Source organism: Sinocyclocheilus anshuiensis, unplaced genomic scaffold, assembly GCF_001515605.1.
Source record: "Sinocyclocheilus anshuiensis isolate Anshui unplaced genomic scaffold, SAMN03320099.WGS_v1.1 scaffold393, whole genome shotgun sequence".
Taxonomy (NCBI): Eukaryota; Metazoa; Chordata; class Actinopteri; order Cypriniformes; family Cyprinidae; genus Sinocyclocheilus; species Sinocyclocheilus anshuiensis.
This window is the reverse complement of record NW_015536501.1, coordinates 1,431,654-1,447,856: the sequence shown is the minus strand read 5'-3', so window position 1 is coordinate 1,447,856 and position 16,203 is coordinate 1,431,654. Positions and strand designations below refer to the sequence as shown.

Genomic DNA, 16,203 nt, shown 5'->3' with positions numbered 1-16,203 from the left:
CAAAACAGTTCTAAACAAATATGTGGGTGGATTTTGATGTGAGAGGACAACAGGAGATGGACTTTTTTTTTCCACTGGAGAAAGCATTATTATGGATTATAGACTGGTATTTTGAAAAAAGGTTTCAAGTTTAAAACACCTTAATGATCAGTTTGTTCCTTACAAACATGTAGCTTTTCATTTCACAAGACATTAATTGATGGACTGGAGTGGTGTGGATTACTGTGATGTTTTTATCAGCTGTTTGGACTCTCATTCTGACGGCACCCATTCACTGCAGAGGATCTAATGGTGAGCAAGTGATGTAATGCTCAATATCTCTAAATCTGTTCTGATAAAGAAAAAAAAAACTCATCTACATCTTGGGTGGCCTGAGGGTAAGTACATTTTCAGCAAATTAAAATTTTTAGGTGAACTATTCCTATAATAATTTGCATTAGGGGCTTCGTTTTAGAAAGTATGACTAAAAATAAAATTTGGTTAATGACTTTTAAAAAAGTCATTGTAGGTCTTATGTAATATTGAACAGAATACTCATGTCTCAGCAGTCCATTAATTACCTCATATATTTACAAAATCCTAGCACAGGCACAATAACACTTACATAAGAGCACTGGTCCAGATTTTGAAGCATATACAGTATGGAGCCAAGGAAGTAAGCGGAGAAACGTCAAATGTCCAAAACAGCTTTACACAAGAGCATAAATGGATAAACTACAGCGATCAGACATGTCTGTGGGAAGCTGCAGGAGCCCAAAACACAGTCAAAAGTCAAGAAAAGGACAATTGGAGTCTGAAAAAAAAAAAAAGCTTTCTGTAAGCCTAGAAGTCGTAACGGTAGTTCAATGCACTTAAACCCAGAATACACTACCGTCCAAAAGTTTGGGGTCTGTAAGATGTTTAAAATGTTTTTGAAAGAAGTCTCTTCTGCTCACCAAGGCTGCTGTGCTTGATCAAAAACACAGAAAAACAGCAATATTGTGAAATATTATCAGATTTCCAAATAGCTGCTTTTTATTTTAATTATGTTTTTAAATATATTTACTCTCGCGATGCAAAAATCATTCAAATATGCTGATCTGCTGCTCAAGAAAGATTTCTTTTATTATCATCAGTGTTGAAAACAGTTGTGCTGCTTAATATATTTGTGGAAACCATAAGACATTTTTGTCGGGAATCTTAGATGAATATAAAGTTCCAAAGAACAGCATTTATTTGAAATAGAAATCTTTTGTAACACTGTAAATGTCTTTACAATCACTTTTGATCAATTTAACCCAAACTACCCCAAATATTTGAACGGCAGTATACTATACATTATACTTTTTTGAGTTTCTTGTAACCATAATAACATCATCATAATTGCAGGTTATATTGTGCAATATTCATTCCCTTTTACACTCAAGACCAATGTTACAGTAGGCCACAAAATGTCAGCAAGCAACCTAATAAACATTATGAAGAATCTTTTATGTAAAATTATGCATTTGGCCGAACTTTCCTCCTCTACCAAGGGCCAGTTTCCCTTTTTCCAATCCACAATATTACCGTTTTTACTTTCTTTTTTATCAAATAAATGCAGCCTTGGTGAGCAGAGATCTTAACATATGGAAAGGGCAGGTTAACAGTACAGTAATAGCACATCTCTACATCTCCGGCACTAGTTGAAAACATCTCATGTCAAAAAGGCCTCACTTAATCCCATAAAAAGGAGCGTGCAAAATTGGCTTCAATTTAAGCCAGGTCTGAAATGGAGATGAGACGTTCAGAGGGAAGGAATCCTCTCTTGAGACCCGTTTTATACAAAGCAAACCTTATGTCAGCTTCATCTTTCTCTAGGCTTCAGTAATTATGCCACACTATTTCACTACAAACAGACCATTTCTGCAACATTCATACCACGATGGATGGAAACGATGGATGAATTTAACATCAACAAATGCAGTACAGTAAGAAACATTCTACGTGATCTAGGTCTTGACGTTAAGAGTTTACCGAAGACTTCCCAGACACTGGAGTTCCTCGGCACCCTCGAGCTTGGCACGAGATCAAACGAGGGGAACCTCCTTTAAAGCTCGACATAAAGAGCGGTAGTTCTCTGGGAATGGTTAAGTGTTGAGAGCGATTTTGGCCAATCACGCGTTCAGTAGAGCCTCAAGCAAGCAGAGATCGCACACTCTTTCTCTCATCCATGAAACAGATGTGTTCTCATAGAGGAACCATTGCAGGAGAGGGACATGGGAATGAACGGTGCGAACCAACAAGAAAACAAAGAGTGAACGAATGAAAATTTGACAGACAGAATCATAACAGAAAGAATTAACAGATGTGTTCACATAGAGGAATGAAACCAATGAAGGAGGGAAATTAATGAATGAATAAATCAAAAATGAACGAACGGCCGAGCGAACAAGTAAACAAATGAATGAATAAAGTGAATGAACAATGATTCATTTCAAGAATTAAAAAAAATCAGTCAATCAATCAAATCAAACTATCATCTTTCTATCCATCTACAGCTATCTATCTATCTATCCATCCATCCATCCATCCATCTATCCATCCATCTATCTATCGTTCAATCTATCTATCTATCTATCGTTCAATCTATCATCCATCCATCCATCCATCCATCCATCTATCGTTCAATCTATCGTTCAATCCATCCATCCATCTATCTATCTATCTATCTATCCGTCCATCCATCCATCCATCCATCATATCAGAGAAAAAGAATCTAGGATAAACTTTTGATGTGAACTTTCAACTTTAAACTAAGTTGTTCAGTCAAGTGACTTACATCATCACGGTCAGATAATCATTCTTACAATTTGACAAACAACGTAACGCTATAGTTTCTCAAAACTCCATTTTAACTTTAGCATCTGGCACCTGGTGAGTGTTAATTTTGTACCCTGACTGCATACTATGTGAGAGCGTGTGTCAATCAGCGAGACTATTACATCACACAGTGCTGTGTAGCGGTCTCAGGCGTGCCACTCACTGAGATGTCGTTCTGCACCTTCTCATAAGACAGCTGCAGCAGGGGGCGGCCGGGTCTCTCAGGTGTCAGGTGGAAGCTGTATTCCCCCTCCGCTGCCGTTCCCTCTCCGGTCAGAGCCAGGTGCAGGTCACCAACATACCTCTTCAGCTCCATCTCGATCTCCTGGGCTTCACGGGACACATCCTCCTCTGAAACTAACAAATGAAACTGTGGTTTGAAACGTGGCAGTTCTGAAGGCTCTTCATGTCATTTAAATGGAATCATTTGATGTCCTAGTACCTTCACCACTCCACGCAGACACGCCATTGGACAGAAGTATAACAAAACCAGATCCAAGATCCTTAGCCCACTCTAGCTTAAGAAAAAACGTGCGATGAGGCTCAGAGGCAATGGAGATCTGACGTATGCTAGTGCTGCGACACCTGCAGAAAAATGATCATAATAACATCACACACAGCTAAAACACAAAGAAAATTACCACACAACATGCTGCATTCTATTAAATCTGTAAGAATGAACAAACATAATTCAACAACTTCAAAAGTATCTGCACTAATAATTATAAATATACATTGTGAAAAACAGATGGTTAATTTCAACCATTTGCCGCATATATATATAATATTCATTAAAATACAAAAAATGAATAGAATGAAAATAACTTGAATATATACTATTATAATTAGATATTAAAAATATATACTTAATTTTATTCTGATATAATTTTATTTTGATATATATATATTATTTTAATACACTAATTATTATTATATATTTTAATTAAATAAAATTGCATTTATATAATTATTTCATCATAAAAAATTTAATTATAATCATACATTTTTAATATGTATGAATTATTCAATAAACATTTATTTACGATGTGAATAATTCAATTATATTAATATATTAAAAACTAAAACACTAAAAAACTAATACACAAACAAATAATTGTGCATATAGTTTTTAATAAACTAAATATATATTTAATTTAAATAGCATTATATACTGTATATGTGTGTGTGTGTGTGTTTTAAATCCATATATATATATATATATATATATATATATAAAGTTTATATATATATATATATACAGTGTATATATATATATATATATATATATATATTTAAAATAATGGTAAAATGTGTGCAATGAGTGGAGATTACTATACTCCTGATAGATAAAAAAAACTGATCAAGCAAAGGTCAGCGAACATGTAGAAGTTTGTGGAAGTTTCTACAAACTCCACAGCAGGCTACTAACGGATGGATGCAGACCTCACAGGAGTCGGAGAATCCAGTCAGTGATGTGTGAGAAACGGCCGACCTCTCAGGTCAGAGCTGACGATGTGCAGCGGCGAGGGGAAAGGTGAAGGACAACATACGTCGACTGACTTTAACTCGCTTTTCAAACTGATAATCAATGTGTCCAAAACCCTCAGCGAACAGTTCACATCTGTTTCCCTCCCGTCGTGCATCACAACCAATTGTTGCTATTCTTGACATGACTTTTGTGCAAACCGTGGCATAAACGTACAGCGGGGTCGCGGTATCCAAAGACTGAAATGGTACACACTCTGAGGGAACAGGACGGCCATTCATTAGCTACAGTAACATCTGCACAGAGGTGATCTTCGCCCTCGGTAATGACAGATGCTGCAAACCCTATAGGAATATGAGAAGGCGGCTTTGACAGATAAGACAAAGAATTCTCTTAAGGCGTGGCTGAGAAGCCAAGAAAGGGTCGGGGTGGAAAGTTTGGATGCGGCACACTCCTCAAGATGTTCAATATACAGTAACTACCCAAACATTCATCCACAGCCTGTTTTAAACAAGATTTAAGTGCCACAGTCCCATCCAGAACGTGGCTGCGTGACACGGCTGCTATCTTTCTAGAGGCGTCTGGCTGGCCTGGGTAACAGTGGATGAGAGAAAGCTGTTCTTCTAAAAAGGTGGTGAAGTATACAAAGGGGGTCCCAAGTCACTTTCCATAAATGGGATTTGGGAATGAAAGGAGATAAGGAATTCAGGGTGGGGGAATAGTGATAACACGAGAAGAAAAGAGAACACAAAACAAAATTTTATTTGTTTTCTATTTTAAAAATTGTACTGTTTTCTATTTGAATATATGTTAAAATGAAACTTATTCCAGTGATGCAAAGCTGAATTTCCAGCATCATTAATCTAGTCTTCAGTGTCACATGATCTTTCAGAAATCATTCGAATATGCTGATCAGCTGCGAAAGAAACATTTCTTATCAATGTTGAAAACAGTTGTGCTGCTTAATATTTTTGTGGAAACTGTGTTTCTTTGATGAATAGAAAGTTTAAAAGAACAGCATCTGTTTAAAATGCCTGTAAGCCTGTGCTATTTTAAATTGCACAAAACTTGACAGAAGGGATTTATAATCATGAAGGCCTGGGTCATACTAACACTACCAGTCATGAGAGATTATTGGTTGCTTAATAATATATGTGAGAGCTTCTGAACGACACTGACTGAGGTGTAATTAAGACACATTCCACTCTAAAGCGCTCCATCGATGGTCCACAGATGGTCTCGACCATCTCAACAAAACCCTCTTGTCTAAACAAGACCGACATTCTATACAACTGACAATCTCTTTCAGGAAGGTTATGAAATATGCACAAGTAACCCTGAAAAAAAAAACGAAGAAAGAAATGAAGAACGAATGAAGAAATGTGTGGGCTATATATTTCAAAAACATATTTGGACATTTCATTTTGCTGATTTTTTATTTTGTCCCAAAGTATTATTTTCTTTGGAACATTATTATGGTATATTAGCAATATAATTAAACAGTTTCCCTGCAAATTATCTGAGCAACATTCTCTCCATATATCCAACCATGAATAGAGATATTCATAATCCATCAAAAGCTAAAGATTTATTTATGGCTTGCTGATTTGAGCACCATCTCCTATTCCCCAAAGTCATCAGCGGTTGGAAGCAAAACACAATGAATCAATTCTCCAAGTCTATTTTTAAGGGAAAAGTCCCATAATTTGCAGTTTTTAGAGGGAAAAAATGCTAATCCTCAATGAAAAGAGAACAAACGGCTTGTGTTGTGTACATCCATACACACAATTTTAGAGCGACAGAATCTAAACGTAGGAAGTAGACTGTGCTGCAACAAAAGCCTCAGTGTGATCAGTAGAAGGACATCATATTTGTGCTGAAAAAAGGAATTGGCAGTCCTGCTCTATGCCTGTTTACATGTGACAGTATGTTTCTATATATATGAAATAATAAAAGTTTATTACAGCTTAAATTCTTTTTCATACATTAAAATGTTTAAGCTAAAAATAATGGCTATCATACATTTTAAACAAGGATTACCGAAAAAACAATTCATTTAGTTTAACAATGTAACAATAGTTACTAAATCATAAAATCTTGCCTGGCATATTTATACAACAAGAATCATTAGATGACATTACAAGACTCTATTTGGATCACAGTGCAACCCCAAAATACTAATTAATTGTCATTTTAATGATTAATTCCAATTCATTAATTCCAGTCTTTGCCGGTATCCTTCAAACCGCTAGGTTTTAGCCATTTGTCAGCAAGACATTTTTAATAATTTAAAATATAATAAACATTAGTATGATCATTTATTCTTTTATATATTGTAATAAATACAGAATGTTGTTTCATTTTTACATAAATGTATCTGTTAAACTGATTGACGTTTGAACATTATTTCACCCATATTTTGACTAAAAATAAAGTTATTTGAAACATTAAAGTAGACACTTTACTTGCATTTAATATGTATTCTGTGTATAAAAAATCCCTTTTTGTCATTTTAATCTGATGTGGTCACTGGTCTTATGTTTTGCACTGAACATTATTATATTAGCAATACATAAAAATCTAAATATAACATCTTCATTTTTTATATATAATATTGTTATTTACTTAATTATTTGTTGTTAATATTATAATTTTCTTGTAACAATAATACTATGGTTACCATGGTGCTTTTCTGTATAGAATCAAAACAAATACAAGATTTCAAGGGAAAATAACACGTTGACAACAAAACCCTCTTCAATGCTGCTCTTATATTTCTGCTAAATATGACAAATGGGATTTTTAACGCTCCAGTTTCTTTATTTCTTGACTGTTTATATATTTTAGGTGCACGTTTTATAAATAACGTAAGAATATTCGTTTGTGTTTTGTTTATGTCAGCAGGAAACTAATAAGCATTTCAACAGAGAATCCAAACATCATAGTTATCGTAAACAAGTGCGTTTCCCTCATATTATGATCACAGTGCGCTATACACATGCAAAATCTCACCTCATTCCGAAAGGAAATGGATGTTGTAGGTTAAATGAATTTTAATTCAAAATTTCATTTCCCTCTCTCATCCGGCTTTTCGTCGCTTCGCGCTTCCAGGCTGCCGTACCGGTGACGTCATTTCCATCCCACACCGGAAGTGTGAGTTGGCTGGCCGGGGAAAACAAGATGGTAAGTATAAAACTGTTATTTTTGGAAACGTTTATACAAGTGAAGTAGAAACGAGCAGTCAGATTGACTGAATTCGCCTGAATGTCGTCGCGTTCTGTCAGATGTAGCGATATATCCGTCCACGGTGCAGTGAAAATGAAAGCGATGTCAGGAGAAGTTAAAGTGTGCTGTCTGCTGCTGCAGTGATGCAGGAATATAAACAACAGAAAGCAGCTGATCGTGTTGATCGATGCAGTGAGTCTGTGATCATGTGTGTCAGCATCGGTCTGTTCTGCACAATTCTGAGCTGTCATTCATGACTTCTGTTGAATACAATATTTGACCGTTTCAGTAACGTTACTGCTACGAGTGTGAGGTGGCAGAGAGAAGAGGGCCTTAAACTCATCAAACTGCACCATAATACGTCTTTTATGGCGATTAGATGTTATTTATTCAACCACATAATTAAATTCTAAAAGTTATTGTGAAAAAGCCGAAAATTCAGCTTTGCCATCACAGGAATAAATTACATTTGAAAATATATTCAAATATAGGATAGTTATTTTATAATATATTATACAATAATTTATAATAATGCAATTTTTATGGTAGTTTTGATCAAATAACAAATAAATGCTGCCTTGGGAGCATTCAACTTTTTATCAAATGCACAAAAAAAAAAAAAAGTAATTTCTGGCAATTAAATATTATTTATGCAAAAATAGACTTGACAGTTAAGATCAACGTTATAGGTACAAAGTTAAGATAAAAATAATATGAAAATTATGTTTTGCCATCACAGGAATAAATTATATTTTAAAATACATCATTCAGAACAGAAAACTGTTTTAAATACATTTTTTAATTGTAGTAATATGTATTTGTAATCAAATAAATCAATAACAAATAAATTCTGCCCTGGGGAGCATTTCACTTATTTCATAAAATGCACAAAAAGAAATAATTTCTGGCAATTGAATACTTTTAAAGGGTTAGTTCACCCAAAAATGAAAATTCTGTCATTAATTACTCACCCTCGTGTTGTTCCAAACCCGTAAGACCTTCGTTCATCTTCGGAACACAATTTAAGATATTTTTGATGAAATATGAGGGCTCTCTGACCCTCCCATAGACAGCAAGGTAACTACCACGTTCAAGGTCCAGAAAAGTACCAAGATGATCGACAAAGTAGTCCGTGTGACATCAGTGGTTCAACTGTAAAGTTACGAAGCTACGAGAATACTTGTGGACGCACGTTCGCGACAGTATCATGACACGAGCGTGTGGCGGCGCTGACCCAGATCTGGCGTAATGACGCCATCACGCCGGATCTGGGTCAGCGCCGGCGCCGCCACAAGCTCGTGTCATGATACTGTCGTGAACGAGCGTCCAAAGTGACGCAGTAGAGACGAAAATGTGGAATAAAGTCGTTATTTTTGTTTTCTTTGTGCAAAAACGTATTCTCGTAGCTTCGTAACTTTACAGTTGAACCACTGATGTCACACGGACTACTTTGTCGATCATCTTGGTACTTTTCTGGACCTTGAACGTGGTAGTTACCTTGCTGTCTATGGGAGGGTCAGAAAGCCCTCATATTTCATCAAAAATATCTTAAATTGTGTTCCGAAGATGAACGAAGGTCTTAGTAATTAATGACAGAATTTTCATTTTTGGGTGAACTAACCCTTTAATGCAATCTCCATAAATAAATAAGTAAATAAATAATAACAAAAATAGAAACTGCAATCACAAAATTAAGATGAAAGATATAGGAAAGAAAATAGTCACAAATGGACTTATATTTTGTTTTGTTATTACTTTTAAAGCTTTATGGATTCTTATGTCTAATGTCTGAGTTAAATCAGTTGAAATAATTTATCAGTTTGGACAGTTATGGTTGTTACCTATAAAATCAAAACATCTTAAAATACAGACATAGTTGTAAATCATGCACAAGATATCAGCATAGGCATAGAAAACTCTGTTAGAATACATGTAAAATCTTTTTTTTCTGTGTACTACTATACATATCACTAGATCACTGTAGATTTTTACATTTATTTTAAATATAAAACTTTAAATTACCAAGTACTCAACAACACTAAGCTTAAAATGAATACATACTAGGTTGTTATGCCAAAACTAATGTCACGGTTTTGCCCAAACACATTACTCTTTCTATAGTCAGTTTAACAAAGTATAAACTAAACCAAACCATTTATATCTTGTGCATTAATTATTCCACTTTTTTGGATTACAGTGTTTTATAACTTTAGTTGTTTATTAATAAGTGATTAATTATTAATTTCTTCTTTCTTTCTCTTGCAGTCTGCCATATTTAATTTTCAGAGTCTGTTAACTGTCATCTTACTGCTCATCTGCACCTGCGCGTATATACGAGCTCTTGCTCCCAGCCTGCTGGATAAGAACAAAACAGGGTATGTTTACTGCCATCCACATATTAATATATGGCGTTATTTTAATGACAAATGTCGAGACCGCATTATTGTAGCGCGAAAGCACATTAATACAATGCGCGAGCGCGAATCTCTCCACTCGCGTGCGGATTTCCTTTGCTCTCGCACAAAACCGAAAACTTAAAACATGTCTCCTCTGACTCACGCACTCTCTCTGGGCGAGAGCAGCGTGTATCTGAGCGCGAGCGTCCGGTTTTGTGCGAGAGCAAAGGAAACCCGTGCGCGAGCGGAGAGATCCGCGCTCGCACATTGTATTAATGTGCTTTCGCGCTACAATAATGCGCTCTCGACATTTGTCATTAAAATAACGCCATATTAATATAGTAAACATTCTGATCATTCAAAAATGAAATTTTGCTGAACATTACTCAGCCTCAGGCCATCCAAAACAGAGGTGTTTGTTTCTTCATCAGATTTGGAGAAATTCAGCATTCCATCACTTGCTCACCATTAGATCCTCTGCAGTGAATGGGTGCCATCAGAATGAGAGTCCAAACAGCTGATAAAAACATCACAATAATCCACAAGCAATCCACATCACTCCACTCCATCAATTAACATCTTGTGAAGCAAAAAGCTGCATGTTTCTCCAGTGAAAAAGTCACCTTGTCTGAATCAGGAGAGAAATATGCACAGATCAAGCACTGTTTACAAGCAAAAACAGTTCTAAACAAATATGTCGGTGAATTTTTATGTGAGAGGACAACAGAGGATTGGCTTTTTCACTGGTTAACGTCTGTGAATTATTGTGATGTTTTTATCAGCTGTTTGGACTCTCATTCTGACGGCACCCATTCACTACAGAGGATCCATTGGTGAGCATCTGATGAAGAAACAAACTCATCTACATCTTGGAGTACATTTTCAGCAAATGTTCATTTCTGGCTGAACTATTCCTTGAAGCACCAAAAGACTTGTGGTTTAAAGGTCAAAGATGTTGTCCAAACAGGCCTGGATTTGTTTTATGGTATTATACAAACACTTCAATAGAAAAATCTTTTGTTAATTCCCAGAAACAATCAGTAAAGTGTTGCCAAGATATTTTTCTCATGGCCAAATTGTTAACAAAAAATAAACTCCTATTTAATAATACAAAATCTTTATTTACATTCTTAATTTATTTGATCTTAGTTGAGTGTCATTGGTCAGTGTTTGCTTTGGGGATACGTCTGTGAAATAAAGTGACCGTCTAACGTCGAACTCGAGCAACAAGATGTTCGCCACATGTTTGGACTTCACATGACAGGAGCAGGAAATGAAGGAGATAATTCACAACCAGCGATCTGATCGCAACAAACACATGCATTAGCCAAGACAAATTAGCCGGAGTTGCTACATATTAAAGTAATGGTTTTCGCACCCCCAGTAACTGTGACGTACTTCCAAGATGTCCATTTTGGCGTTTATAGTGAATTACTTTCTTGTACGCATGGGCAGAAACTTGCAGCTTTGCCTGTGTGTCACAAAGTAAATGATCGTATGAAAGGACATCAAATATTAAGTTGTGGATTGTTGCAAATGCCAAGGTTACGAAACCTAAAGAGCGTTTACTGGGGAAATGTGTTAAAGCTTTGTTTGACGCGGGGAAACAGAGGCTGGGTTTTGTTCCCGGGGGTCTGCGCAGGCTGTTGACAGAGCATGTTCTCGCTGACCTGTTTGTTGTTTCTGTTCAGGCCAGATGCACGTCCGCTCGTAGATCTCCGCTCTATCAGGCGTCTGTTGTGACATTTCAGGCCCTGTGAAGCTCGTCAGTCATCTGTAGTTCTGCACTCTGTAATCTTCTGCTTCACGCTTCCTAGACAAGCAGTCGGCAGACACGAGACTGCGGCCCGCTGCTTTGGGTTTTACTCGTATAGTCTTATTTTAAACCCAATTCTAGTACTGCTAAATCAGCATTTAAATGATATACACAATTACAGCCTTTCTCTTCCAGGAAAACAAATATATGTACACTACCGTTAAAGAGTAAAGAACTCATTAAAGGACTCATTAAATTGGTCAGAAGTGTCAGTAGAGACATTTATAATGTCACAAAAGATTGGTATTGTAAATATAATGGGGAAAAATGTATGATGGTTTCCACAAAAAGATTAAGCAGCACAGCTGTTCAACATTGATAATAATAAGAAATGTTTCTTGAGCTCAAATCAGCATATTAGAATGATTTCTGAAGGATAATGTGACACTGAAGACTGGAGTAATGATGCTGAAAATTCAGCTTTCATCACAGGAATAAATTATGTTTTAAAATATATTTAAATAGAAAACAAGTTATTTTGAATCGTAACAATATTTCACAATATTATAGTTTTTATTGTGTTTTAGATCAAATAAATTCAGCATTGGTGAGCAGAAGAGATTTCTTTCAAAAACATGAAATCTTACAGATCCTGAACTTTCTTTCTTTCTTTCTTTACAGTAGTGATACTAATTGCAGTAACTATGATTGTTGTGAATTATGGTTACTTTATGGAATTAAAAAAAAAACAATCTAAAATTTGGGGGGGGGGGGGAAAGGTCAAGAAATTTGAGTAAAATCAGTCATATTTTTCATAATAATAATAAGAAGAAGCATTTTATCTTAAACATGGGCAAAAGTTAGTTTATTTGTATACAAGAAATGTTTTAATTTAAATATAAAACCTTTTTGCAAAAGTGTCTTGCAGTTGATCACATTAAACCAGAATTAAAATTAATTTAAAACCTGAGACAATTAAAGTCTGACGTCTTTTGTTATCGCTTTTGATATACTATGAAAATTTTGCATATGTACTATTATTGGTAATTTTTTTATTTTATTTAAATGAGTAAAGCTAATTCATTTGCAGTTCCCAGAGCTGCTAGTTATGATGATTTCAGTCCACAGTTTTAATTGTTTTACGTTATATCTGCTCAAGCATTAACTGTAAACCCTTTCCTTTTGCCATCAGATTCCTTGGAATATTCTGGAAATGTGCAAGAATAGGTGAGTAATGCCATAAAAGCTACCATGTCATATGTTGTTTTTTTCTATATGATTTATTCTTTTGCCATTTTTGTTCTTTTGGTACCTTTTAGGTGAGCGCAAAAGCCCTTACGTGGCGTGTTGCTGTATCATCATGGCCTTCACCATTTTATTTTCGGAGTAGCAGCGGAAGCATGTGAGGATTTGGAGCAGGCAGAAAGGATTTCCAAGAACAGCTACAAGATTCTATAGCAGGGAACAAGATATGTAATTGGGCGACATTCAGACTCTCTCGGGCAGAACTGGCTTCTGGTAATGCATGTGGACTGCTCTCCAAATACAGCATGAGCGTTTCTCAGCCTCCCGGACCTGTTTTTGTAAATACAAATAATCGTTGGTCTCCATGGTAATGCTCCAGTTGTCATTGACTCGTGCACTCAAAGCTGATCAGATGTAATGTGTTTGTTGTCGGAGCCAGAATGCTTGTCAATGACAGTTTTAATGTGGGACATTGAGGATAAATTTGATGCACATGGATGTGCTTGATATCATGCTTGTTAAATTGTTCAATTGAATCTGTTGACTTAACATGCACAAGTTTTCATTAAAAGGTGAATTTATTACAGAAATCTTCATTTAAAAGTTTGTTTTTGTGACGTCTGTATAGTAACTAATAATAATATTAGCTATTCACAATACAGAAATCTGATATTATAAATCATTACTGTAAAATGATATGTTTATATTTTAAGTCAAATCAGGCATCAAAATGATTAATTGTGCAGAAAATATTTTCATAACTTGGCATAATGAATGTTTGAGTTAAAAAGAAAAGGTTGGAAGTTGAGGCAAAAAAAAAATGCTTCCAATATAAGACAAATCAAATCAATAATAATTAGGAAAATATTAATATTAGTGAAAATGCATATTGTGCATCCCTAAATAATATTATTCAGGTTTTTAAATGTAGTAATAATAATGTAGTTATTTTTATTTATTTATTTGCATATATAGGTAATCTAAAAGTAAGTACAGCAAAAAAGTAATCTGTATATTGTGCATTTTTTAAATATTATATATTTTTTCTTTTATTTTTTTTTCAAATATATAGGTAATTTTAAAATAATTGCAGTGCCAAAAATAATCTGTATATTGTGCATTATTATATTAATATGGTTTATTTTTGTTTGAATTAAAATATAATCAGTTTAAAAGAATGCATGTACTTGTAAATTAAATTTGTCAAAATAGTTTTCAATCATTTTGTTTATTTGAAAACACTATCAGAGCTAACCTGCATCCATCCATCCATCCATCCATCCATCCATCATTTAGTAATCCAAGAAACCCACAAAAAGAGAGCAAATCAAAATGTTAAAAAATAGTCCATTGTGCTAAATGCCAAAAGTATGTCCCAAAAATGATCCCTCCAGGCTCCATTATATAAACTTGGTGAGTTTAGTTTTATCCCAGCCAGCAAATGGTGCATTTGCTCATAAAACGCTAAAATGACAATGTCAAAACATGAAAAAAGTGAGCGGATATCAACGCGGCATGACTTTTTAGTGGGTCATTTGCACGTGTTCACAAATCTGTCAGTTCACACAGGAGGTTCTGAAGATGTTATTGGGATGATTGTTTTCTCTGGAAGCATTTGAGACCATAAATCTGTAAAACCTCAACCGTGCATGACAGCAAAGAGCTATCAATGCGAGCAAAAGTAAATCACTCATCAAAGTGTGCAGATTTTGTCTATTAGCAATTGTAAAACTTTTACTTCAAGACAGACCACAAAAAATAGTAATTTTGTGACGTGAAGTTCTCCAACACCCTCAAGATCTTTCTAGCTCCTCTGATGTCTTTGGATCTTAGTATGAGGAAAATTTTGCAAGCAAAAATGTTGAGGTAATATTAGACGAAGCATTTTTTTCTATAGTGATATTTTGATTGTTAGACCTGGTAAAACTCTCATCCTTGCCAGAAGAACAAACACCTTCAATAATAAGATTCCTCAAAGATCTCATCTGCACTCTAAACAATAAAAGTTCCAAAAGTTTTGGTTCCTCGAAGAAGCTTTCAGTGAACAGTTCTTAAAAAAACATTTTTTTTTAGTATGAAGAAAATTGTGAACCTTTTGTGGAATAGAAAGTTTCCATGGATGTTAAAGGTTCTTAATGGAACCATAAAAACCAATAAAGAACATTTGTTTTTAAGAGTGTGGAAAGTTTCCGTGGTTCTTAATGGAACCATCAGTGCCAATAAAGAACCTTTATTTTTTAAAAGTTTAGGATTCCCGTACAACACCATGTCGACACTATCAGCTCCATCTGTTAAAAGTCATGTCTCTGACTCATATCTTGGAACTTTGACCTTTGGTATCCTCCTCACACCGAGCAGGAAAGAGTTTTATCTGCTCTTAACAAGCACTAAACATTTATGTATCCAGTCAAATGACTTCAAGGGCCTGCCCTGAGGAGCTCAACCCATATTCCTGCAGCATGCGTCAGTGCAGAAGCCCCTCTCGACGGGGTTCAGAGGCAGCACGCACCAGCGGGGAAAAGACTTTAACAGCGCTCCTGTTTAAAAGCAGACTTCAGAGCTACAGGTGGCTTTCTTCTAAGGCCTCTTATATGTACAATAGACGTCAGTCGATGTTAAAAGCGAATGCTGGAGATTGTTAAAGCAGCGGGGAAGTGTTTCAGATCTTTAACAGTAGCAGCTCCTCTTCAGAAGCTTGATACAAGAAAATCCTAGAAACTAATAGAGACTGATTCAGTGTTGCAAGCTTGTTGACAAAACTATCCATCCATCCATCCATCCATCCATCTATCTATCGTTCTATTCATCCATCCATCATCTTATCTTCTCAGATAAAATCATTAGAATTAGAGCATAACTTTACTAGTAGAGTTTATACATTTACAGCTAATTGATGATAGTTTATAAATACCTTTTATGACATAAATGATTAGATTATACTCAAGGCTTTCTTATATTACCACCTAGAGTCTGCTAAGGCCCCCATGACTTACCTACAGTGATCATGGACTGAGATCAGATGAAGCAGAATGACTGTGTTCATTGTTCCTGCCATCCATTGGAGAGAATTTTTACTGAAAATAGGATGAAACCCAATATTCCCGTAAAGAGCAATGGAAGAGGCCAAATGATTTGTCTCAAGATCAACTGCCACAACACGTCACATTTGTGTGTTCTCGTTAAATATTGCTTGACTAATAAAGATCTTATTTGTTTTCTGGAACATGACCGTATGATTGGAGACATGTTTCAGA

General features: G+C 35.3%; 2 protein-coding genes across 3 annotated transcripts in view; one reads left to right on the top strand and one right to left on the bottom strand.

Annotated features, from left to right (window-relative positions):
* The window catches only part of LOC107689399 (DNA repair protein XRCC4-like), a 35,513-nt gene extending 28,098 nt beyond the window's left edge, over positions 1-7,415 (bottom strand). For both annotated transcript variants that reach the window (XM_016487369.1, XM_016487379.1), the window contains exons 1-3: positions 7,340-7,415; positions 3,284-3,426; positions 3,005-3,198 (exon numbers count right to left, since the gene is read on the bottom strand). In XM_016487369.1, coding sequence (XP_016342855.1) covers positions 3,005-3,198; positions 3,284-3,426; positions 7,340-7,344 — 342 coding nt within the window. In that variant the 5' untranslated portion in view covers positions 7,345-7,415. The remainder of the gene's footprint in view (positions 1-3,004; positions 3,199-3,283; positions 3,427-7,339) is intronic.
* Positions 7,416-7,427: 12 nt separating this feature from the next.
* On the top strand, positions 7,428-13,532 carry tmem167a (transmembrane protein 167A). The gene is made up of 4 exons (XM_016487388.1): positions 7,428-7,510; positions 9,818-9,927; positions 12,897-12,931; positions 13,024-13,532. The coding sequence occupies exons 1-4, from the start codon at positions 7,508-7,510 to the stop codon at positions 13,092-13,094; spliced, it is 219 nt and encodes a 72-aa protein (XP_016342874.1). The 5' UTR covers positions 7,428-7,507; the 3' UTR covers positions 13,095-13,532.
* The last annotated feature ends 2,671 nt before the right edge of the window (positions 13,533-16,203 follow it).

What these genes read in the sequence shown, in the direction of transcription:
- tmem167a (XM_016487388.1), top strand. An exon ending in CTGGATAAGAACAAAACAGG is followed by an intron (nt 9,928 to 12,896) that starts GTATGTTTACTG and finishes TTTTGCCATCAG; the next exon opens with ATTCCTTGGAATATTCTGGA. An exon ending in CTGGAAATGTGCAAGAATAG is followed by an intron (nt 12,932 to 13,023) that starts GTGAGTAATGCC and finishes GGTACCTTTTAG; the next exon opens with GTGAGCGCAAAAGCCCTTAC.